The sequence below is a fragment of the Felis catus genome, chromosome A2 (assembly GCF_018350175.1).
Source record: "Felis catus isolate Fca126 chromosome A2, F.catus_Fca126_mat1.0, whole genome shotgun sequence".
NCBI classification, from domain to species: domain Eukaryota; kingdom Metazoa; phylum Chordata; class Mammalia; order Carnivora; family Felidae; genus Felis; species Felis catus.
Genome location: NC_058369.1, coordinates 9,029,014 through 9,052,974, shown reverse-complemented (window position 1 = coordinate 9,052,974; position 23,961 = coordinate 9,029,014). Strand labels below are relative to the sequence as shown.

General features: G+C 60.5%; 2 protein-coding genes across 19 annotated transcripts; one reads left to right on the top strand and one right to left on the bottom strand.

Moving 5' to 3' along the window:
• On the bottom strand, nucleotides 1-1,848 carry JUNB (JunB proto-oncogene, AP-1 transcription factor subunit). The gene has a single exon (XM_003981915.5). The coding sequence runs from the start codon at nucleotides 1,550-1,552 to the stop codon at nucleotides 509-511; it is 1,044 nt and encodes a 347-aa protein (XP_003981964.1). The 5' UTR covers nucleotides 1,553-1,848; the 3' UTR covers nucleotides 1-508.
• Nucleotides 1,849-12,690: 10,842 nt separating this feature from the next.
• On the top strand, nucleotides 12,691-23,555 carry HOOK2 (hook microtubule tethering protein 2). 18 transcript variants are annotated; one of them, XM_023245850.2, is made up of 23 exons: nucleotides 12,691-12,848; nucleotides 13,359-13,444; nucleotides 13,514-13,586; nucleotides 14,521-14,571; nucleotides 14,679-14,811; nucleotides 14,918-14,985; nucleotides 15,341-15,403; nucleotides 15,723-15,803; nucleotides 15,892-16,052; nucleotides 16,141-16,281; nucleotides 17,506-17,707; nucleotides 17,995-18,105; nucleotides 18,213-18,300; nucleotides 18,642-18,711; nucleotides 19,399-19,560; nucleotides 19,660-19,747; nucleotides 19,839-19,844; nucleotides 19,946-19,980; nucleotides 22,236-22,318; nucleotides 22,405-22,508; nucleotides 22,723-22,833; nucleotides 22,939-23,010; nucleotides 23,094-23,555. In XM_023245850.2, the coding sequence occupies exons 1-23, from the start codon at nucleotides 12,804-12,806 to the stop codon at nucleotides 23,241-23,243; spliced, it is 2,184 nt and encodes a 727-aa protein (XP_023101618.1). In that variant the 5' UTR covers nucleotides 12,691-12,803; the 3' UTR covers nucleotides 23,244-23,555. The 18 variants fall into 18 exon arrangements, 16 of the variants coding, with proteins under 16 accessions (XP_023101618.1, XP_023101617.1, XP_023101615.1 ...); XM_023245849.2 differs by adding an exon at nucleotides 21,219-21,229 and having other exon boundaries at nucleotides 19,660-19,844; nucleotides 22,408-22,508; XM_023245847.2 differs by adding an exon at nucleotides 21,219-21,229 and having other exon boundaries at nucleotides 19,660-19,844.
• Nucleotides 23,556-23,961: the final 406 nt, after the last annotated feature.

Sequence of the window (23,961 nt, the reverse complement as noted above, 5' to 3'; positions counted from 1 at the left end):
TTAATAAAGAACCATTTTTTTTTTTACTTAAATAGATTCAATAAAAAGTCTGAACAACAAACACACACACACACAAACACATCTTAAAATAAACTCTTTAGAGACCAAGTGCGTGTTTCTTATCCACAGTACAGTGCAGAGGGGGGAGGACAGGGGGCGGGGGTCCCTTCCCCAGTGTCCCCGCGGGCTTGAGTACCGGGCGGCGGGGCCAGCTCCGCCGCGATCGCCCCCTCCTCCCCTCCCTGTTAAATACACAAATATATTATATTCAATATGAATCGAGTCTGTTTCCAGCAGAAAAAAAAAAAAAAACATACAAAAAAAGGTGGAAGGGGGCTTGTAAACGTCGAGGTGGAAGGACTGGGCGCAGAGCGGGCGGGCAGGAGTCCAGTGTGGTTTGCGGTGCCCCGGGGGCCGATGCCCACCGCCTGCCCCCTCGCCCCGTGGGAGGCGTGCGCCCAGTCGTCCAGACTGAGGGATGTCCGTACGGGGGGTGGGGGGGGGGCGCTCAGAAGGCGTGTCCCTTGACCCCGAGCAGCAGCTGGCAGCCGTTGCTGACATGGGTCATGACCTTCTGTTTAAGCTGGGCCACTTGTTCCCGAAGGAGCCCAGCAGTGCTCGACAGCCCCGCGTTCTCGGCCTTGAGTGTCTTCACCTTGTCCTCCAGGCGCGCGATGCGCTCCAGCTTCCGCTTCCGGCACTTGGTGGCCGCCAGCCGGTTCCGCAGCCGCTTGCGCTCCACTTTGATGCGCTCCTGGTCTTCCATATTGATGGGGGACACCGGTGGCGTGGCGTCACGGCTGCGCGCCTCAGGCACGGTCTGCGGTTCCTCCTTGAAGGTGGAAGCGCCGCGGCCCAGACCCAGTTGCGCCGGGTGGCCGCCAGCGAAGGGCGGTGCGTGTGGGAGGTAGCTGATGGTGGCCGTCGGGTACGAGCTCCCAGTCCCGACGGCGGCCCCGGCGCCTCCAGAGGGCGCAGAGGCTGGGGAATAGCTGCTGAGGTTGGTGTAGACGGGAGGAGGCTCCGGGCCGGCGTAGACGCCCCCGGGCCCAGCCGGGGGCCCAGAGCTGGCGCCCAGGGACACGTTGGGGGGCGTCACGTGGTTCATCTTGTGCAGGTCGTCCAGGGCTTTGACAAAGCCGTCAGCGAAGCCCTCCTGCTCCTCGGTGACACCGCCCCCGGCGCCCCCCGCACCTCCGCCGCTGCCTCCCCCGCGGGGGTAAAAGTACTGTCCCGGGGGCGTGGGCGTCGTCGTGATCACACCGTTGCTGTTGGGGACGATCAGGCGCTCCAGCTCTGATGAGGCAAGCTTGAGCGATGCGCCTGTGTCCGAACCTTGGCCGGAAAAGTAGCTGCTGCCACCGCTGCCCTCTGGTCCTGGGCCCCGCGCCCCGGGCGCTTTGAGACTTCGGTAAGGGTCGGCCAGGTTGAGCGCCAGGCTGGGTTTCAGGAGTTTGTAGTCGTGTAGAGAAAGGCCGCCCGGAGCCCGGCCGTATCCCGCTGCTGCGTATGAGTCGTCGTGGTAGAAGGGCTGTTCCATTTTAGTGCACATCCGGGCGGCCCAGGCGGTCTGGGGGGGTCCCTGCGGGGCCGCCCCGGGCCTCGCTGCAGCGAACGGCGCTCTGTCCGCGACGGTGGCTGGACTGGGTATCTGGATGCGCGTTCCCAGGAGCTGGCACCGGCCGGGAGAAGCCAGCCGGCGGCTGTGCGCGGAAGCTCTGCGCGGCTTCTCGAGCCCCTCTGCCCCTGTCTGGCGCGCTCGCTTTCCTGGTGTCGCTTCCCCCTGCTCCCCCGCTCCCTGCTGACTCCGACGCTGGCCTGGCGGCGCTCAAGGTCCCGGCAGCTCAGCCTGAGCCACACGCCTTTATACCTCGATTGTCAGCCACGGAAGTGCGCTCCGATTGGCCGTCGCGCGAGCCGGGCCCCCGCGCCCCCCTCCTCCAGCGTGGGGAAGGGGAGGAGGCGGCTCGCGTCACTGTCAGGAAGCGCGTGTCCTTGTAAACAGCGGCCACGGGCTGGGTGGCTCGCCGCGGCTGCAGGGGGGAGGGGCTCCAGGGACCCCGGAGTGCGTGAAGAAAGGGGTGCTGGTCCGAGGCACACAGGGAGGGACTCCAGGGAAGGCGATGATTCCCCTGGATACCAAAAACTGATACAGAGCAAGTGTGTGTATGGGCGGGGGAGGGGGGGGGAGAGAAGGGGGGAGGGCTCCAGGGTACACATGAAAAAAGGCCCGAGGGACTCGCAGTATCCGAGGGGGGTTGGAAGGCTGGTAACACACCTGGGAGACCCCACAAAGGTGAGATGGGAGGGTTAGCAGGGTATATGAGGGAAAGGTAAGGAAATGCCTGATTCAGGAATTGTGTGTGTGGGGGGGGGGGTCTTGAGTACAGAGGGTTTGAAGGATTTGAAGTTCTACTGGAAGGACTGAACCCAGGAAAGGTGGGGGTGGGGAATCAAAAGGGTAATGGGAGGGGCTAGAGGTTCCATTATGTAAGAAACTAGTAGGGGTCCTGAAGTCCATGGGAGATACTGAGGGCCTCCATAAGGGGAAGAAATTGGGGATGGGTGGGGGCATCTAGATATGTAGAAGGTGAGGTTTCCGGGGTACACTGAGTCAGGGAAAATACGGGGGTGAGAAGATGGGGACACTATCAGGGGCTGGGGGTCATTGGGGTCATCTGCGAAGCCTTTATGAAGAAGAGCTAAAAGGTTAGGGACACACCTTCAGAGCTGAGATGACAATGACACAGGGTCTCCCGTTGAGACACGAGAGGAGGGGTTTTTGAGGATTCTGAGGATTTGGATTACTGGATCTTCCAGGATTGGCACCCCTTCTTGTGGGTGACTTCTAGGCGCCTGTATACTTTGTTCCCGTCTCAAAGCCCTCCCCCAGTGACCCTGGGCTCGACCGACCCTGCGTCGGCTCCTAGTGCCTGAACCTACCCCGACGGCCGGGGCGCGGTCGCCCAACCCCACTCCTTCCTTAGAAACAGGCTGGGGAAAGAGCGCCGCGGCAGGAAGTGTGGCAACAGCCCCCGGGGGAAGGAGCCCGGCCCTGCCTCCGTCACTCGATTCCTACAGGACCGTGAGCCCCGCCCAGGGTCCGGTCGGGTTCTGCGCCTCCGAAGAGGAACCTGGACGTGCGACCCCGGCCGAGGCCAGGGTGCGCAGAACTCGCCCAGCCGCCTTGGCCTCCAGTCACTGTACCCCTCTCCCAGCAATGGTTCAGCCCGCGGTGCCCGCAGACGATCACGGAGGCAGGCAGTCCGGGGACGATTCCATTAGCCCGATGGAGGGGGACACACCGGGGCGCGGGGCCTGGTCGCCATGGCAACAGGCCGGAGTCCGCGGGCAGGACTGGGGGCGGGACGGCCCAGGAGTCTCTCCCCGACGCCCCATATAAGGACACAGGAAGGGGTGGGACCAGCGCTGGCCCGGGGCCCCGAGCCAGGACCCGGGAGCCCGGGTATCTGCCAGGTCCCAGGGCGCGCCCGGGCCCCCGGACGGCTAGTCCCGACCAGCCCCGCCGCCGCCCCCGAGGCCCCCACGGCCGCCTCGCCGGGCCCCACCCAGCCGCTCTGGGGCTGCGTCCTGCCGGGCCCGGCCCGGCCCAGCCCGGCAGGTCCCCGCCTGCCCGCGGGCCTGGGTCGGACTTCGCCCCCGGCCCGACAGGGCGCGGAGGGGCGGGCCAATGTCTCGAGGCGCCCCCGGCGCCTGGGCGGGCTGGCACGACTGCCTCCTTCCTCGGGTGGGGTACCCTTCCTTTCCGCCGAGAGGCCCAAGCCCCTCCCCCCACATCCCTAGGGGCCGGAATGCCTCTTCCCTCCAGTGGGCTAGGCGCCCTACTCCTATGTTAGTCTGGGGGTCCGTCAACCATTCGGAATACCTGAAGTTGGGGGTGTCCCTTCCCTCCCCAGGGTGTCTCCTTCATCTCCATCCAGTCCGAGGAGACCAGAAAATCCGAAGGGAGGGAATCTGCGGGAACCCAGTGCCCCTTCCCCGGTACTGTATGGGAGGTTTAGATGGTGAGGCTCCTAGGTAGACTTAAGGTGGGACTTCCAAGCAGTTAGAATGTGTGCCAATAGGAACAACAGGTGAGAAACTCGGTCTCTCTCTCCCTCTCTGAGAGAGAGAGGCCTCTAGGTTCTGGAAAGATAGAAGTTTCTTTAGGGTAGGGACAGGCTGAGGGACGGGGGCTAGCCTGCCTTTGTAGGGCAGGCAGAGAGCACAGCAACTATGAGGGAGAGAAGGAAAATGAAACGCAAAAAAGAAACTGAGCTATGTGGGGGCAGGGGGAAGTCCAGCACAGCAGTGGAGTTAGAAAGGAAGGTCCCATGAGAAGCTAGGGGTATCCCCATCTTTGGAGGGTCCTTGTGACCCCAGGGTGCCCCCTCCCCTCCTCCTCCTGCTTGAACTGCTCCCCTAACCCCACCCCGGGCTCGAGGGAGATTCCAGCGGCTGGCCGCTGAGTCTGGCGGGCTTGCTGCCAGGCCTGTGTCTCCCGCCCATGCTAATAACTGCAGCTGACATCTGGCCGGGCCCTGCGGGGGCGCAGCAGGCAGCGTTGGGGGGCTGGGCAGGTCTGGCCTGAGGGCAGCATCTTGGGAAGCCAGCCTGCAGGTCCCAGAGGCCAGGAGGCCAGAGTGAATCAGCGCTGGCCAGTGCTGAGGTTGCCCATGCCAGGGGAGTCCTGGAGAGAGGTGAGGCTGGCCCACAGAGGGTCGAGACGGAGGACAAAGATTGGAGCGAGGACAAGTGGATGTATGGGGGCGGGGGGGTCAGGGCAGGGAGAGATGCCCAGAGAGACAAACCGGGGACAGGGTTAGCGTCATGCAGACTAACAGTGAGACTCAGAGACACTTAAGATAGGCAGACAGACTGCGGAATAATAATTATTATTTTAATAGCTGACACTTAACATGGGCCAGGCACTCATTGCCCATTGCCCGCTTCCAGCAACCCAGCGAAGCGCATGCTGTTTGTGTTCCCATTTAACAGACAAGAAAACTGAGACAGGGAGGTAAGGAACTTGCCTGATAACCTCATAGCTACAAGGGCTGGAGTCAGAATAGAACCTGAGCCGGCCAGCTCCACAGTATTAGCCACTATCCCGCGGATTTTCACAACCAGAGAGGTGTTTATGCTGTGCCAACTGTATGTCCGGCTCTGCAGGCCATTTCACGAAGGGTCTCCTTTAATCTGGGGAGAAATGGGAGTTGGGCACAGGGCTGAGGGGTGGGGGGGGTGGGGACAGGCTAGCATGGAGTGGGGTCGGGTTCCTCCATGTACTCGGCATGGGTGTTTGAGCAGGGGGTGGGGATTGGGCCAGCAAGGGAGGGCGGGGGCCCAGCCGAGCTGGTACAGCCGGTTCCAGGCCCCTGCCAGTCTCACCCTTGTGGCCTGGGCACCACCCCCTCACGCCGCCCCACTGGCGCCAAGGCCGGCTGTGAGGAGGGTGTAAGGATAGCCCCCTCCCCCACCCAGCCTGGGTGCCCAAACTGGCAGCTGGGTCCTGCCCAGCCCCTGGGCTTCAGATCAGCATCTGGCGGAGGAGTCTGTGCCCAGACTTCTCCAACGCCCTGGGGCCTGGGGCCTGGGGAGCGGAATAAGGAGGAAGTTCACCCACCCCCACCCACAGGTCTCTCTGGGGCTTTTGGCCTTGAGGGACTTCTCCTTCTTATAAATAGCCTGGTGACCCCCTTGCCCCAGCCCCACTGACCAGCCGGAGCCCTCACCAGGAAACTGGGCCGGGGGCTGCCCGTGAGTCAGCCAGTGGGCAGGCCAGGGCGAGAACCCACAAGTCATAGCACCCAGCCTCCCGCGTCCCTGCCCCTGGGTGTGGACAGACAGCTGGGCAGGAAGAGGCTGAGGATCACGGAGGCCCTCCTCCAGGAACCCCTGGCCTGCCGGCCACCTCCCTCCCCCACCTCTGTGGTTTGGGGGTCCCTCACCCCCTCTCCTGGAGAGGAAGCTTCTGGGTTTTCTTGGAAGCAGGAAGGAGAGTCTGGCTCCTCAGGCTGACTCAGCTGGGCATCAGGGGAGTTTCCCACAAAGCTACTTCTGTCCCCCCGACTGCTGGAAAGGTCTTGGGGGGGCCTGAACACGGCACACATCCTGGGTGCCCCCCTCTACAGGGGATGTGGTGAAAATATAGGCCCACACCCCACCAAGGACTGGGCCTGATGAGCTGGGCCTCCTAGGGGAAGTGACAAACAGCAGGGAGGGAGGGAAGTGGGGGGGGGGGCGATGTTTGGAGAGAGGAAGCACCGGGATGGGGGGGGGGGGGCGCGGCGCAGAAACCGGCTGGGAAGCACAGAGCCCCACAGCACCTCAGCACGGTCCGGGAGCGTGTGTGTTTCTGTTTGGCCGTGGGTCTGCACGTCGCTGGCCTGTCAGGGCGTGTGAGAGTGCGTGTGAGGCCTGCCTCCTCAGTGCATGCGTCGTCTGTGTGTTGGCCCAGCCCTGCAGGGGTGTGTAGGGACTGTCCGATTTAGGGGACGGGGAGGTGGGTGAGTGTGCATGCATGACACAGGTTGCATGTGGCCGACCCATGTTTTGGAGTTCACAGGGCCGACCTGTTCACATCTGGTGTGTGTGTGTGTGTGTGTGTGTGTGTGTGTGTGTGTACTAGCCAACAGGTCCTGTCAGGGTGTCCCTGTGCCAGTGTGTTTACGAATGTCCGGCTGTGGCTTGTTCGTGCCTCTCTGTGTTGGGCGTGACTGTCTGGCCAGACCATGTCTGTAAATATGTCCGTTTGTCTGCTTGCCTCTGTCTAGTCTGTAGGTGGGTCGGACTTGTGTGTGTTGCTGCTGAGGTACTGGGAATCTGCAAGGCTGTGTCTTAGTGTCCTTTGGAGCCTTGGAGGGTGTGGGCAGTGCGGGTGGGTGGCTGGGGCTCTGTGTGATGGCGTATCTGTGTCCTCTCCATAGGCTGAGGTTTGTGTCTCTTGCCTCCGAGTCCCTTTCTGAGCTGGCAGTCTTTGGTTGTGTGCGTGTGTGCGCGTGTGTCTCTTTTTCTTGTGTCAGGATCCGACGGTGGCGTGTGTGTGTGTGTGTGTGTGTTTGTCTAAACATCTCCTGTGCGGCAGTAGAGGTACCTGTGCTGAAAGCGACTGTGTCTTCTTTCTGGGTCTATCGAGATGCGTGTTGCCTGCCTGCGTCCGACATCCAGTTCTTCTAGGTCTCTCTCCTGTCTCGCTGGCCTATCGTGTCGGTCTTGGCGTGAACGTGAGCGTGGCACTCTGTCTACTGGGGTGTGTGCTTCTCGCTGGGAAAGTCAGTGTCTTTCTGTGCGTGTCGTGGTCAGTGTGCCCATCTTGCCTGTGTGCCCACTTGATTTACCCGTCACGCGGGCCCTGCCTGTGGGCTTCTGACCTGCCAGTGTCTTCGCGGGTTGGGCAGCATTTCGGTTTTGCTCCTGAGTCCGCACTGTCACTGCCCTGGGCGTGATAGCTGTCACTGGGTCGGCTTGCCCAGATGTGTGTCTGACCCTGTCAGCGTGTCCCTGCGTGGCAGTCTCTCTGTGGCCAAGGTGACAAGGGTTTGTGTGTCTGGACTGGTCTCTTTCGGGGTGACTGTGTGTGTGTGTAGTCCCTGTGCCACCCCCTCCCCCAAGTCTGGCCTCCCTGGGCCATGTTTACTCTGCCCCCAGCCGATGATTTCTGCCCTGCCCGGGGAGGGGCTGACCCTCCAGTCTGTCCAGCCAGCAGTCCACAGGATGTTCCCCAGACGCTGTCTCCGCCGACATCCCCTCCCTCTGGCCACCCTTGGGTCAGGACCCAGGCGTCCAGGGCAGCGGGGGTGGGGTTGCAGCGTGGGGTGGGGGGTGGCCTGTCAGGGCCCCGGAATGAGGGTGGGAGGTGGGGAGGCAACGGGCCCAACAGGTTCCGCCTCATTCCTGCCCCGCCTCTCACTTCCTGGGTGCCCGCCTGGGGCAGGGGGTGGACGGACAGGATGAACCCCATGGCCTCAGCGCGCCTGGGTGGGGCACAGCCCGCCCCGCAAGGACTGGCTTCTGCTGGGCACCTTGACACCCAGGCCTGAGAGACAGGAGGAACCTGGGCCCTCCTCTGCCTGCCAGGCCTCCTCCTACTCCTTTGACCAGCTCAGGATGCAAAGCGTCCCCTCTATTATTCACCTAATTCCCACAACAACACAATGGGCCAGGTATAATTATCCCCCATTTTCAGATGGGGAAACTGAGACCGAGGCAGTAATGACCAGAGAGGCAGCATTTGAACCCAGTTCTGAATGCTACTCAAGACCCCCCCCCCCCCCCCCCCCCAGCCAGCTCATCAACCGCCTTCCTTCCCTTCTCTAAAAATGGTACGTGTAGGGTGGAGTGTAAACCCAGGGCCCATGAGGCCTGGCTCAAGGGGGCGCCCGGCTAGCTCTGAGTCAAAAGGGGCCCCTGTTTGAAATGAATAAGAAAACGGCTTTAACCGTTTCGTCGCCACGATGGGCTCTGCCAAAACTTCCTGTGGGCTGGAGGGGGGGGCGGGGAGGGGGGGGAGCTGGGTTCCCGGAGGCTTGGGGGGCGGGGGGAGGCACCTCTAGCGACCTTGGCGAGGTCTGGCTAAGAAGACACCATCTGCCCCCATCCCCCGCCGCCCAGCCCAGGGCCCCCTAGAACTTGGTTCTCAGCCCCCACGGCCTGGAGGGGGTCTCAGAGCCCGGAGCCCCCTCCCCAGAGGCCTGACTCACACTCGGGGAAAGCCGCGAAGGGTGAGTCACGTGGGCGGGGATGGGGGAGCAAGGTCGGTTGCGGCCAAGGGACCCCGCGCTGGCCTGAGTCACGCATGCTCCAGCCTCGCTGACCCCAGCCCCCTTCCCCAGAGACCAGGGGCGGGAAGCGCATTGCCGAAGGACTACGGAGCTGCAGAAAGAGCAGGAGGTTGGGGGGGAGGCTGGGGGGCGGGGGGAGGAAGCAAGCGCCAGGCCGCGCGGGAAGCTCCGGTTCCCATGGTAACTGGGGGGTGGTCCTCCCAGCTCCAATGGGGGGAGTTCCTCGGTCGGCAGGGACGGCCCCGGTGCGCCGGGGAAGCCCCCGCGCGCTCTGTCGAGGGGCCACTAGTTTCAGGTCCGCCAGGAAGGGGTTAACGGCGGCCCCCTCCCGGGTTTCACCCGCGCCCAAAGCCCCGGGGGGGGGCGGGGCTATGCCCCGCGTGGCCAGCCCCCGTGGCCGCCCACGCACACGCGCACGCAGCTAGCCCATCCCCCGCCCCGCGCTCGCACGCACGACCGCGTCGGGCTCCACGCATGCAGCGATCCCCGTCGTGTCTCACGTCACGCACGACGCACGCGCCCCCGCAGTGCCGGGAGGGGCCCTTCCAGGCATAGAGCAGTGGGAGGTGGGGCGTCAGATGCCCACTGCGCACATCTCCGCCTCCGCTGGAGGTGGTGTCCCGTGTGACTTTGACAACCCCCCCACACACACACAAGGTCACAAACTCTCTGATGACCCACAGTGTCACACGGACACAGGATACAGCTGCCCTACAATGGCACAAGCGTTCAGTAGTATAGCCAAACCCCGCAGCAGACGCGGACAGGGTCACCTGTCATTCTTTGTTTACGGAGACAGACAAGGCCATCTCCATACAGAGGTGGCATATATAGATATACTCTGATAAGGTCATACCATCACCATCAAGACAAAGTAAGCCACAGATACAAAGTCTTGGACATCAGGACTCCAGTTGCAACATGGCTATGCCTTATCACACAGAGATTGTAGAGGCACAGAGACACACGGTGGGGACAGAAACAACAGCCATGCTGTCTCACGGTCATCACAAACAGGGCACACAAGTCAGAGTCAGACAAACCCACAAGGCCACACACAGGGACACTCAGATTGTCAGGGGGGTGTGGAAAAATCAAGGATCTACATGCCAGGGTCATGCTGTCACAGAAAGCCACGTGATGGAGAGAAAGGACATGGTCACACAGAAACACAATCTAAAGCCACACTGAAGTACTGATTGTCACACATTCACTTCTCATACAAAAAAAAAATGACACAGGAATATAGACACAAAGCAAGGTCGCATATAGAGAAGCATTGTGCCCCAGTGCCCATCAGCTTCCCCACTCCCATCAAATCCTAGATAGTCTGTTGCATCAATTCCTAGAGCCCCAAGACACAAGTGGATGCAGACCCACAATCACAGACCCACCATCTCACACCTACATAAATATGAGCACACTTCACATGGACTCAGACACACACACACACACACACACACACACACACACACACACACACACACACACACAGAGGAGGACAGGATGGGAGTTCCCGGCCAAATGTCAGTCTTTGGTGCAGAAAGGCCTGCCAGGGTCCCTCCTCCTATGGAGCATGGTGTCCACCCAGCAGCTGTGGTCAGCCCTGGGGAAAGGGCATCATTCTCCCAATTGTGTGCACCCAGGGTCCCCGTCCTAGCCCTCATGACTGTGGGTCTCTGCCCAGATGTGAAAGCTGGAGGGGACGGGCCGGGGTCCAGCTGTGGCCGCAGGGAGGGGCTGAGTCACCGGCTTCCCAGCAGTACAACCCAGGCTGGGCCCAGCTGTTCCTGGAAACAGGCAGGAGGGGGTGGGGTCTCCAAACCAGCTGGGGGCTGCCGGCCCCCACCCACACTCTCCATCCCTACTAATGGAGGCCTCTGGACCATCCCCCAAATTTGGGGGCTCCCTCCACCAAAAATGGAGGTTCGCATCTTTCAGCCAAAATACGTTTCCTGTCCGGAAACGAGGGCTTGTGACCCCTTTCATTGAATTGAAGGTACCCGGATCCCCCCAACAGTGGGATTCCTTACATCCCGTAATAGAGATTGCTGCTCTTCCCTGCCAACATGGGAGCTTCCTTTCCCCACACACACAAGAATCCCTTCCGCCCCAAATGGAGAGTTAATGGATCCTCTCCCAAATTGAGGCACCCAGACCTTTCCTAAAATCTGGGGACTCGGGTCATTGAACATCTAGAAAGCCCATAATCACATTAGAACAATTCCAGTCCATGCTGGTTTCCCACATTTTTCTTACACATCAAGATCCCTGCGGCTTTTGCAAATACTGGGTACCCCACACCAAATATTTGGCGGTCACAGCATGTCTCCCAACGTTGGGCAACCAGGCCCTCCCACAAATATTCCTAGCACCCCATCCTTGTAATAGACGTAGTTCCCGGCCATCGTCCACTTTTACCTGGGAGCAGCGTGGCCCCATTTCCCCCTACTGGCAGCACCCTTTCCTCCGGTGGGTGCGGGAAGGGGGAGCCAGCGGCAGTTGTTCCCACGCCCGCCGGAAGGCAGCCCAGTCCGGAAGCCGGCACTGCCGGCCCTTGTCCCCTTCCCTCCTCCCTCTCACCCCGCTCCCAGGGGTTGGAGGCCGAAAACAACGCGGGAAGGAGATATGGGGGTGTAGACGGGCCCGGGAGGCCCTCGCGTGCGTGCGGCCGCGCTTCTGAGTGGGCTGTAACTGGGTATCTGATGGTACAGTGACTGGGCTGCTGTGACGCGGCGTGGCGGCTCCTGTCATCCTGATCAACCCGCTCGAGGACAGGGTCGCGGGTGCCAAACTCTGGGCTGGAGAGAGCAGCGCCCCTCCCCTCAGACCTAGACCCACCCCCAAAGCGGAGCCCGCCCCTCCCTCCAGGTACAGCTAATAACCTCTAATTACTGGTCATTACCTTGCCCGCCTCGTGGGAGAGGAGCTGCCGGGGGTACTCTGGCGCCAAAGGCTGCGGGCCAGGACTACCCCCACCCCCCACCCTCCCAAAGCCACTTAGAACCTCTGTTAACTCTCCTGCGACCAGGAATTGAAACAGCTCTTGCCACCTAGAGTCATGGGGAGATTTCAGCCGCCTATGTATTTAAATCGCTTAGCGCAGCGGCTGCACACTGTAGACACTCAATAAATGGGGACTGCGATTTTATTAAATACTATTGTTATCGCTTTCCTTTGAGCCCCCGCCACTGCCAAGGCGGGGTCTCAGAAAAGGCACGTTGCTTCCCCGTAGGCTGCGTTCCTGCAGTCTGCGCGCCCCCTGGTGGGCCTGGGGCACCAGGGAGGTCAGGTCCTGCGATCGGAAGCCGGAGGACCTAAGGGGTTCGGGGCTGGGGAGGGTGGTGCAGGAGAAGCTCTGTGGAAGTGGATCCAGACTGGGCAAGTGTGTCTGTACCTCACCCAAGACCTGAGTCCAGCTGATTCATCCTGCCCTCGACCTAGGATGACGCTCGTGTCCCGTTTACCCCTGAGGCGAGACTCCCAAGTGGTGACTTGGGAAGACCCCTTTAGGAGCTCTCCTCGAAGTTCATAGAATGTGTTACGGCCTGCCCCTTCCCCGCGCAAATAAAGGCTCCGATCATAAGGTGGTTAGGGGCCAGAATTTCTTCCAGCTGAAGAGAGAGGACGTGAAAAAGCCCGTGATAACAGGGTGGGATAGCTCCGCCTCACAAGCTGAGGAATTATCCTGAGGTCTCCGCTACCCTCCCCCCGCCAAAAAGAGCCAAGGAGGAGGGGTAGCGGGTCTGCGCTAGGCATATGCAAGCTTGGCCCAGACTGACCCCTAGCGGCAGGGCGGGCGCCCAAGTGCTGCCCGGATCCAAGATGGCGGAACTGGAGGTATGATCGGGCGCGGGGTGGAGACCACGTGTCCAGGGCGGGGCCTGCGCCTAGGGGGCGGGGCGGGGCGGCGCTCTAGGCCGAGCGGGAGGTCGGGGCTGCGGGTGCTCGCTGGTGGCGGATCAGAAGGCGGCTGCGGTGGCGGGGCTCCGCGGCCGAGGTCGAATCCGATCGGGAGCCATGAGCGTGGACAAGGCCGAGCTATGCGGGTCTCTGCTCACCTGGGTAGGTCGGGGGCGGGGCCAGGGCCAGGTATGCGCCCGCTCTTCTCGCCTGGGAGCCCTGGCCTTGGTTCGTTCTACCCTTCTGTTCTGGGGCTGGGAGGAGGAAAGGGCCTTCGGCCTGCAGGGCGGTTGGACTCTGGCCTGAGCACCCGCCCCTGTCACGTGGCAGGTCTGCGTGGAAAGAACAGGTGAGGCCCCGCCCCTTCACGGCTGGGTCACGTGGGTGAGGGCACAGGTGAGCTGGCCTGGTCACGTGGGGCCTGTGGGGACCAGGTGGTTCTGCCCTGGCCCGGTGGCGCGGGGTTTGTTGACCAGAAGTGAAGTGAGGCCACGCCCCCTCCAGTCCCAGGTGAGCTGTGGCCACTCCTCCGCGGAGCTGGTTTGCGAAAGCCGTAGAGCAGTCCCCGCCAACCGTGTGAGGTTCCCGCTGACCGGGAAAGTCAGCGAAAGAGGAGTGGTTCGATTTTTCCCAGGCCCTAACTGCCCATTGCCCTTTCCTCTTCCTCCCCAGTTGCAGACGTTCCATGTCCCGTCCCCCTGTACCAGCCCCCAGGACCTGAGCAGTGGCCTCGCCATAGCCTATGTGCTGAACCAGATGTGAGTGGGGCTGAGGGGGAGGGTCCCGAAAGGGTCCCCCAGCAGCTCATCCCACCTTCTCGCCCCCAGAGATCCTTCCTGGTTCAACGAGACGTGGCTCCAGGGCATCTCAGAGGACCCGGGTCCCAACTGGAGGCTGAAGGTGACAGGTGGACTCATGACTGGGGGACAGACTGGTGAAGAGATCATCAGGGAAGGCTAAGCTAGACATGTCCTGGGTGATGGGTCAGCCAGACACACGTCCTGGGTGATGCACAGACAACTTGGCCAGGAAGAGAGACAGATGCCTGGTGACCAGCCAACTCTCTTCTTTCATGCTCCTATGGAGCAGGCCTGGGTGTGCCGCAAGGAATGACACAGACAAAAACCTGCACACACGAACATAAACCTCCAGTGGCAATAAGTTCTATGAAGACCATAAAAGCTGGGCCGTGAGAGAGGGCAACTGGGTGGGTGGTTGTCCCCGATGGGCTGATCTCCATGTGAAATTTGGAGGAACAGGGTTCCAGGCACCGGGAACAGCCAGTGCAAGGTTGGGAAGAAGCCTGGTGTGTCGAGGAAAGGCAGGGAGGTCAGAATAGAAAACAAGGGGGCAGCAATGGTGGATGAGGTCATCAGGAGCGGGGCAGGCTGGGGCAGGGAGATGGATTCTATTTTAAGTGCTACGCAAAGTCAAGGAAGGATTTTAGCAGAGAGGAAAGACAACCTTGGGATTTAACAAAGCTCCCCCTGGCTGCTTGGAGAGGAATGCAGAGTAGGCAGCGAGAGTGGAAATGGAGACCCGGTTGGTGCAATAATCCAAGTGAGAGATGAAAATGGCTAGGGCCAGAAGGTGGCAGGGCAGGTGGTGAGACGTGATTGGGTTCTGGGGACATGGGAACAAGAAAGGCAGGCAACTAGACAGGTCGCCCCTAGGAGGGAGGACAGAGGATGGTACCAAACAGGGATGAAATGACCAGGAATTGGGAAGTGAGGCAGAGAAAAAAAGGCTGGGGCCGACAGATTCAGAGTGGGGGCTGCTCGGCTCCTTCTGGGGGGCTCTGGGACCCTGGACACAACTCCTTGCACCTCCCTAGGTTAGCAACCTGAAGACAATCTTACAGAGCCTATTGGAGTACTCCCAGGATGTGAGTAACCATAAACAGAATTTAGGAGCTGGGGTTGGGTTGGGAGGAGATGGGTGTCGGTGAGCCCCCATGCCCCCTATTCGCACCCCTACCCCCCCTGTCCTCAGGTCCTGGGGCATCCTGTTTTGGAGCAGCACCTTCCAGACGTGAGCCTCATTGGCGAGTTCTCTGACCCAGAAGAACTTGGCAAGCTGCTTCAGCTGGTGCTTGGCTGTGCCATCAGCTGCGAGAAAAAGCAGGGTATGGGGGGGGGGGGTGGTGGTTAGAGGATCCCCAGGGGAAAACCTGAGAAAATCCTCCTCATCCCCTACCCCCACGTTTCAGTCTTCCCCACCTTGATCCCCAGAGCACATCCAGAGAATCATGACGCTGGAGGAATCAGTTCAGCATGTGGTGATGGAAGCCATCCAGGAGGTAAGGGGGGGGGGGGTGCCCAATGTGGCAAGGAACTTCAGGGGAGGAGACATGAGGGCAGAGGCAACTGGGCATGGGCTCTGCCCTGGTAAGTTCTGGGCTCTTCCTGGAACTCAGTTGGCCAGATGCCCCTGTCTCAGGTGTCTGCCAGCTCGAAGTCACCATTTAGCACCCTCAAAGGACCCAGCCTCCCTGCTGGATACACTGCGGGAGGGCAGCCTCTAGATTGGGGTTATTGGGGAGAACTGACTTTGGGCGCAGGAGGATTGAGAGGTCCGTAGGCTGGATTGTAGAAGCTTTAAAGGCCACACTCAGAGGGCCCAGCTCATCTCACTATCCTCCCACCTTGCTCCAGCTGATGACCAAAGACACCCCCGACTCCCTGTCACCAGAAACATATGGGAATTTTGATAACCAGGTAAGAGGCGGGGGACCTTGTTAAAGGCCCAAATCCATCATTGATTCTCAGGGCTGCCTAAGGAGGAGGAACTTGTCCTTACGTGTGTAAACCGCCTCGATCCCTCAGGGTCCTAGCCTGTTCCCTCGCCAGGTCACCAGTGTCCCCGCATCACCTTTCCTTGAGTCCCCTGGGGTCCGAGCCCTCCCTTGGATCTTGAGAGTTTCTTGGCTCCTTTCTGCCACTAGAGACGCCAGCCTCCCTTCCCCCAGTCTCCTCCGTGGACTCCTGACTTCCTTGCCCCTCCCCGCTCCCCCCCCTCCCCCCGTCCCTCCCCCAGTCCCGAAGGTACTACTTCCTGAGTGAGGAGGCCGATGAGGGGGATGAGCTGCGGCAGCACTGTCTGGACCTGGAGCGGCAGGTGAGGTTGAGGCTGGCGGAGAGGGGAGCGCGGGTTGCTTGCCTCCTTCCCTTCCAAACTCCAGCTCATCTGCGCCTCCTGCTGGCAGCTGGTGCTCCTGTCCGAGGAGAAGCAGAGCCTGGCACAGGAGAACGCGGTGCTTCGGGAACGGGTGGGCCGGCCAGAGGGTGAGGGTGCCACTGGCCTCACTGCTAAGAAGCTGTTGCTGCTGCAGTCCCAGTTGGAGCAGCTGCAGGAGGAGAACTTCAGGTGCGGCGAGCCGGGGTTTGGGCCCCAGGCCAGGGGATTGGCGTGGGCCCAGCCCCCTCGAGCGCCCCCTCCGTCCCTACCCCTCCAGGCTGGAGAACGGCAGGGAAGATGAGCGTCTGCACTGTGCCGAGCTGGAGCGGGAGGTCTCTGAGCTGCAGCAGCGGAACCAGGCACTGACCAGTCTGGCCCAGGAGGCGCAGGCCCTGAAGGATGAGATGGACGAGCTGCGGTGAGTGGTGGGTCCCCGGGTCCCCCCCTGCCTACTGTCGTTGCCGCAGCGTCCCTCTGATGCCATAGTACCTCAGAACCCCCCAAATGCCCGGTGAACCCTCCCAGTGTCCCCTAGACTCCACAGTGATGGTGCAGTGGGCGGAGTTTTGAGCTGGGCCTGGGGGGGTGGGGGGTGGGGTGGGGGGGGGAACCAGGCAAGGGCAAGGCCGCAGGAGCAGGTTAGAACATTCATAAAGGATGAACTCCCCCACCCCAGTTCTTGCCCTTTCTGCGTCTTGCTTTCCCGAAGTCTTGCTTTTAGGAAGGTTCTCACCTGCCCTGTAGCCCCGCCCTTGCCTGGCTCCACCCCCAGGCCCAGCTCTTGAACCCCACCGCACCATCCTGGACTCCACCATGTCCTCTGGGTGCCACCAGGATCCCTGCTTCTATGGTGCCCCCCAGGACCTCATAGTGTGCCCTTTTGAGCCCACGTTATATTCCCCAGACATTGTAGCATCCCCGCGACCCCAGCTACCAGCCCCCCGCCCCTGCTCCAGTGCTGGCCAGGGGCCATCACGCCCCAGGATCCCGTTGCTCCCTCCAGGACCCCAAATGCGATAACTTTGCCACCCCCTTCTTCACCCATCCGTGCCCCCTCATGATAGGACGTTTCCTTCCCGTGACTCCACAGCACGCCTGCAATCCCAAAGCACTTGGTGGGTCCCCCCATCACCCACTCCCTCGACTTCCCTGTGTCTTCTGTAACCTCTAAAGGCTCTCCTGTGACCCCCAGCACCCCTGTAATGTTAGAGTGTCTAGAGAATCCCTGCTGCATCTTGACCGCATAGCGCTCTGCCCTGAAGGACCTCACCGTGCCTTCATTTGATCCCATAGCCACCTCGTAACCTCAAAGTGTCCTTGAGGGTTCCTCAGAGCCTCTGGGCCCCATCATTCCCCCTGTAACGCCTCAGTCATTCTATTCACTCCCGCCCCTGAGGAACCCTGATTATGACCCTGGGCCAACAATTGATACTTAGGGCTCCCTCTGCGCCCCCTAAAGACCCCTCCCACCCCCCAAAAAAACACCAGGCCCTGGCTGGCTCCTGACCCTCATGATCCACCACCTTGAACCCCTACATCCCCAGGTGACATGACACCTTCCCCTACCCGGGGGGTCCTCAGAGCCAAGCTGAACCCTGACCGCAGACCCAGGCCTCCTCTCCCGACTTGCCTCCTCCCCCAGGCAGTCCTCTGAGCGTGCCGGGCAGCTGGAGGCCACGCTGAGCAGCTGCCGGCGCCGCCTGGGTGAGCTGCGGGAGCTGAGGCGGCAGGTGCGGCAGCTGGAGGAGCGTAACGCGGGCCACGCCGAGCGCACGCGGCAGCTGGAGGACGAGCTACGCCGGGCCGGCTCACTGCGTGCCCAGCTCGAGGCACAGCGACGACAGGTGCGGCAGGGATCAGGGCAGAGCCCGGAGGGCGTGGTGCTCTAGGCCGCTGGACCCCTCGCCCCTTTCGCTTTGGTGGGCCCTCAGCGTGCTGCTGAGCCCCTAGCCTCCCCCCCTCGTTTATATGTAGGTAACGCCCTTCAGTCAGGCCAGCTCCTCCCTAGGCTTGTAAGCCCCGCCCCTCCAAGTTCGCTGGGTCTGGTCCCGCGGGGCCCGATGCCTTCACCTTGTATTCAGTCCCTGCGCCTCCTCCAAACCCCGCTTTCTCACCCGTCCTCGGTGTTCAGGTTCAGGAACTTCAGGGCCAGCGACAGGAGGAGGCCATGAAGGCCGAGAAGTGGCTATTCGAGTGTCGAAACCTGGAGGAAAAGTATGAGTTGGTGACAAAGGAGAAGGAGGTGAGGCTGAAGTCCCGCGTCCAAGCCCCACCCTGTCCATCTTAGCATAGCCCAGTCCCCAGGAAGCCAACCCTGCCTCAAGTGGCGTCTTGCACCCCGTCCTCCAGCGGCTGCTGGCAGAGCGGGACTCCCTGCGGGAGGCCAATGAGGAACTGCGCTGCGCCCAGCTGCAGCCTCGGGGGCTGACCCAGGCCGGTGAGTTGGAGGCCTGTCATCCCAAGGGCCTGGGGCACGGGTAGCCTTAGGTGCCGTTAGGGCAGACAGAAAAGGCGTCCCAGGCCTTGTCCAGGCCGGGGGCAGATCTAGGCCACCTCGGAGACAGGCTAGAACGGAAAGAAATGGCAGGGGCCGTCCCTGGGGATCAGGGCAAACTCGGGGCAGGCATCACCGCCCGCTGTCAGGTTGGGGGGTGAGGCTTATGTTAACCCAGTCTTTTGGTCGAACTTGAGTCCCCAAAGATGACTCTTGGAAAGTGAACCCTAGGGATGGGGGCAGGAGCTGTGCAGGAACCTGAAGACATTTCTCACACTCTCCAGACCCTTCGCTGGATCCCACCTCACCAGCTGTGGAAAACTTGGCAGCAGAGATCCTACCTGCGGAGCTGAGGTATCCTGGGGTCGCTCCGAGGTCTAGCTGCACCCAGAGCTCACCCTCAGCTCCGCCCCCAGTGCAGGCACCTACTACTAGCCTGGCCTGCTGTGTTGGGTTCCCAAGTCCTCCCCTGGCTCCTAGGCCCACTCACTCCTAATTCTGCCCTTATTTGGCGGGAGCTCTAGCCCTATTGCCTGGAGGCAAGCCCTCTAGCCCCAGCTTGCCTCTCCGGGAACCATCCTCACCGCACAAATTAGGTCCAACCCATCTGGCTCCACCCACCGAACAAAAAATCCTACCCTCAGCCCTGCTCACCGTCGGACTCTGCCCCCAGGGCATAGCCCTGCCCTCACTGTAGACCCTGTTAGGTGCAGTGCCCTCTGTCCTGCCCCGATGAACTCCCCCACCCCAGTTCTTCCCCTTTCTGCGTCTTGCTTTCCCGCAGTCTTGCTTTCAGGAAGGTTCTAACCTGCTCCTGTAGCCCCGCCCTCGCCTGGCTCCACCCCCAGGCCCAGCTCAAAGCCCCGCCCATTTTGGTTCCCCGGCGCTCTGCCCACCCACGCCTAGGCCGGGTCCCCAGTACTCTGACCCTTCCCTAGGATCTAACGGGGCTCTTCCCCGGGGCTCTGTCCCTCTGCTAGCCCTGTCCGCCCAGTCTCCCCGCCAGAGCCCCGGCAGGCCTGCGGGCTGACCTGTCTCCAGCCCTGCTCACTCCCCGGTCGGCAGGGAGACGCTCCTGCGGCTTCAGCTGGAGAACAAGCAGCTGTGCCAGCAGGAGGCGGCCTACCGGGAGCGGCAGGAGGAGCTGCAGCGCCACCTGGAGGAGGCCAACCGCGCGCGCCACGGGCTGGAGACGCAGCTGCGGTGAGGACCCCGGGGGGGGGGGGGGGGTCCGCGTGGAGGGGGCGTGGGGTGCGGGGCGGAGGGCGGGCGCAGGCACTGAGCGGCCCCGCACTCCTGCAGGCTGAACCAGCAGCAGCTGTTGGAGCTGCGGGCCCAGGTGGAGGACTTACAGAAGGCCTTGCAAGAGCAGGGGGGCAAGACGGAGGATGTGAGTGCCCACCTCCTCCCTGCCTGGCCCTCCCTCGTGCCCCCCAGTAACCCTCCTCTCTCTCCTCCCTGCTGCTCGATGCCCCCTGCAGTCCATCGTAAGTACCGTGGGCCCAGGGTGGCACCCTCTACCCTCACCCCAAGATGGAGTTGGGACGCCTGGGCCCCCCATTCACCCAGTGCCTGTTCTCTCCCCCAGTCCACCCTACTGAAGAGGAAGCTGGAGGAGCATCTGTGAGTCCCAGAGGGAGGGCACTCGGGTGGGAGGAAAGTCTGGGGCACAGGTGTGGGGGACACTGGGTGTCATATGAGGAGAAGCAATAAGCCAAAACATAGAAGGTTCAGATCAAGTAGGGTCTCATGAGCCAAGGGAAGGAGTAAGAACTGTTTCGGGGGAACAATGGGGAGCCATGGAGGGAGTTTCAGTAAGGTAGCATGACCAAATGACAGTTGCCTTTTACTTTTTCACTTCATTTTATTTTAATGTTTGTTTATTTTGAGAGAGAGAGAGACAGAGAATGAACAGGGGAGGGGCAGAGAGAGAGGGAGACACAGAATCCGAAGCAGGCTCCAGGCTCCGAGCTGTCAGCACAGAGCCCGATGTAGGGCTCGAACTCACGAACTGTGAGATCATGACCTGAGCGAAGTTGGGCGCTCAACCGACTGAGTCACCCAGGTGATCATCTCACAGTTCATGAGTTTGAGCCCCATGTCTGGCTCTATGCTGACAGCTCAGAGACAGGAGCCTGCTTCAGGTTCTGTGTCTCTGTGTCTCCCTCTCTCTCTGCTCCTCCCCTGCTCATGCTCTGTGTCAAAATTAAATAAACATTAAAAAAAAATTAATAAAAAAATATTTTGGGGTGCCTGGGTGGCCCAGTTGGTTAAGCACCCGACTCGGTTTTGGCTCAGGTCATGATCTCACAATGTTGAGATTAAGCCCCACATTGGGCTCTCCACTGACAACACAGAGCATGCTTGGGATTTTCTCTCTGCATCTCTGTCTCTCAAAATAAATAAATAAACTTCGAAAAATAAAAAAAAAAAAACTACCTTAAGTAGCTATTACATTCATACCTTAAAAACCAAAATATAGGGTGCCTGGGTGGCTCAATTGGTTAAGCATCTGACTTCGGCTCAGGCCACGACCTCATAGTTCATGAGTTCGAGCCCTACATCGGGCTTTGCACTGACAGTGCAGAGCCTGCTTGGGATTCTCTCTCCCTCTCTCTCTGCCCCTATCCTGCTTGCTCGCTCTCTCTCTGTCTCTCAAAACAAATACATTTTATTAAAAATAGATATATAGAGATCTATATACTGAGCAATATAGAGAGAAGGGGTATACCTCTTAGTCCCCCCATTGACTCAGTTTCCACCCCACCCCCATTCATATTAGCTTATTACAACAATCCTTACAAAGTTTTTTAAGCACATGCAAATGAATATGAATATACATTTTTATTCTGATTCCTTAGTTACGTGAAAGGTAACGGGCTATCTGCTAGTCTGCACTTGGCTTCTCCTCCTTAAGAAGACGGCTGGGGAACGTCGCCATATGAATCGGTTTTTGTTGCCTTTGTCAACTGGGGGTCCATGGGGAAATCGGGCCTCCCAGAAAATGACTTGTGTGACCCATCTCAGTTCCACCAAGGATGGAGTGTAGCCTGCGCCCGCCGGGAGCACGGAAAAAGTTATTTCCTTACAGAGGATGGATATATGGAAACATTAGGGCTTGATTCACCTGTAAAATTTCAATCCAGAAGGGCTGGCCTGTAGCCTTTCTTTGCGAAGGGCCTCACGTGTTTAAGTCATCCTAGGTATCTGCGATTGCCAACAGTGCAGCAGAGTAAAACCTTGCACACGCCTCATTTCGCTTGTGTGCGAATTTGTCACGAAAGTGGAAATGGTGGCTCAGAGGGCACGTGCCTTGGTAACCTGAGACGTAGCCCAGGTTTCTCTATTAGGTCTTTCTACTATGTTCCATATCCAGTGCACGATCATCATCATCATCATCATCATCATCATCATCATCTCACTGGCAGGGGGCGTTATCAGATCCTTTGGCTTTTGCAGCAGGCAGCAGAACTGTAGTTTTTTACCCGGCATTTCTTTTGGTCGGAAGACATTTGCCTGCTAGAAAGATCCCTGGCTGCTGGGTGGAGAAAGGAATTGAGATTGAGTGCAGAAGAGGCCGGCAAGGGGTGATGGTGCCCGTGCCAGTAGGCGGGCCGGGGCACGGAGAGAAGTGGACACACGGCGGGGGGCTGGCCCAGGGGCCACCGGACTAGGGGGCGGGGAAGGTGGTGACTCCAGCGGCTGAGCAGATGGTGGGACCAGGGCACGCGGCTTCTGTGCTCGGGGCGTGGGGCACACAGAGAGATCTCTGCAGCCGGGCAGGCGCGTGTCGGCCGGCTGGGTAGGCTGTGGCCACCGGTGGGAGGAGGGAAGGGGGCCCGGAGGTCAGCCTGCGGCTCCCCTTCCTCCGTCCGCAGGCAGAAGCTGCATGAGGCAGATCTGGAGCTGCAGCGGAAGCGAGAGTATATTGAGGAGCTGGAGCCCCCCGCTGACAGCAGCAGTGAGTGGGCCTCAGCGGCTGCGTGGGGGGGGTGGTGCCAAGCTTGGCCGGGAGCTGAGGGGTCACCTTGCCCCGCCCCCCCCCAGCAGCCCGGCGTATCGAGGAGCTGCAGCACAGCCTGCAGAAGAAGGACGCGGACCTGCGGGCCATGGAGGAGCGGTACCGCCGCTACGTGGACAAGGCGCGCACGGTGAGGACACCGGGTGCTCCGTGGGCCTCCCGCCGAGGCTGTCGTGCCTCCCGCCAGCGTGCACCCCTGTGCCCTCCGCTTCCGCCCTGGTCACACCCCATCGTATCACAGACTCCTGCACCACCGCCGTGAGCCGTCACCCTGAACCCGGCCCAACACATCCAGGGGCCTGAAAGGCCAAGGTCACCCTGGCTGTGTCTTCCCCGACCCCTAGGTCATACAGACCCTGGAACCCAAACAGCGGCCACCCGGAGGGGCACCCCCAGAACTTCACACCCTGAGGACGCAGCTCCGGGAGCGGGACGTCCGCATCCGACACCTGGAGGTGGGTGTCCTCATCCCTTCTCGCTGTCGCTGCCCACCCCGCCCGCCCCCCACCCCCACCCCCACCCCAGCATATCTGGGCCCTTGACTCTTGCCTCTTTGGCAGATGGACTTTGAGAAGAGTCGAAGCCAGCGGGAGCAGGAAGAAAAGCTGCTCATCAGTGCCTGGTACAATATGGTGAGTGCTCGTCCCCACGGCCGGAGTACTAGGGTGTGCCGTGGGCTCTCTCGACCCCAACCGTGCCCCCTTCCTCCCTCCAGGGCATGGCTCTGCAGCAGCGAGCTGGGGAGGAGCGGGCACCTGCCCATGCCCAGTCATTTCTGGCACAGCAGCGGCTGGCCACCAACACTCGCCGTGGCCCGCTGGGACGTCTAGCATCCCTGAACATGCGATCCACTGACAAACACTGATGGACCTCAGGATCCTGCCCCTGCCCAGCCAGTCAGGGCTCAGCGCCCCCTGGGTCCCCTCACCTCACACGAGGCCGAGGCCCAGCACCGGGAAGGCCTCGGTCAGCTGCTTGAGAGTCTGGAGGTCATGACCTCTGCCCTTTGTTCCCTCAGCCGGGGCAAGAGTGCAGGATAGGGCAGGAGGCAGGGATAGGCCTGTTCTTTTTAGCAATGTGATTCTTATCCTTGATTTTCAACCTGGGGTTAATGAGATGCCAGGGGAGAGAGTGATTTTATATTTGAGAAGACAAATAATAAACATTTTCAATCTGCCCTGGCCGGACTCTGGGCACTGAGGGGAGGGAGAGAAGATGGGCCAGGGACCCAAATCATTGCTTTTAGAAAGGCCTGGCTTGTGTTCTTCCTAAAGCACGCGTGACGGATAGTACACACGGGGAGGCGAGAGTCATGTTTGTGTCTGTGTAACTGCAGGTGTGGTAGTTTTTCAGGAAGCTTCGGACAAAAGTCCCTGCCTTACGAAGCTGTCATTTCTAATGAAGGGAGACAGACAATAAACGAAATAGATGAAGGGAAAGTTTGATGTGAGGAGTGCCGCAGAGAAAAACACAGCAGACAGAAGTGATGGGGAGGGAGGATGTGGATTGGGGAGGTGGTGGTTTTAAGTAGAAGTCCCACAGAAGAGGCCTTACCAAGGAAGTGAGATAATTTAAGTAGAGAC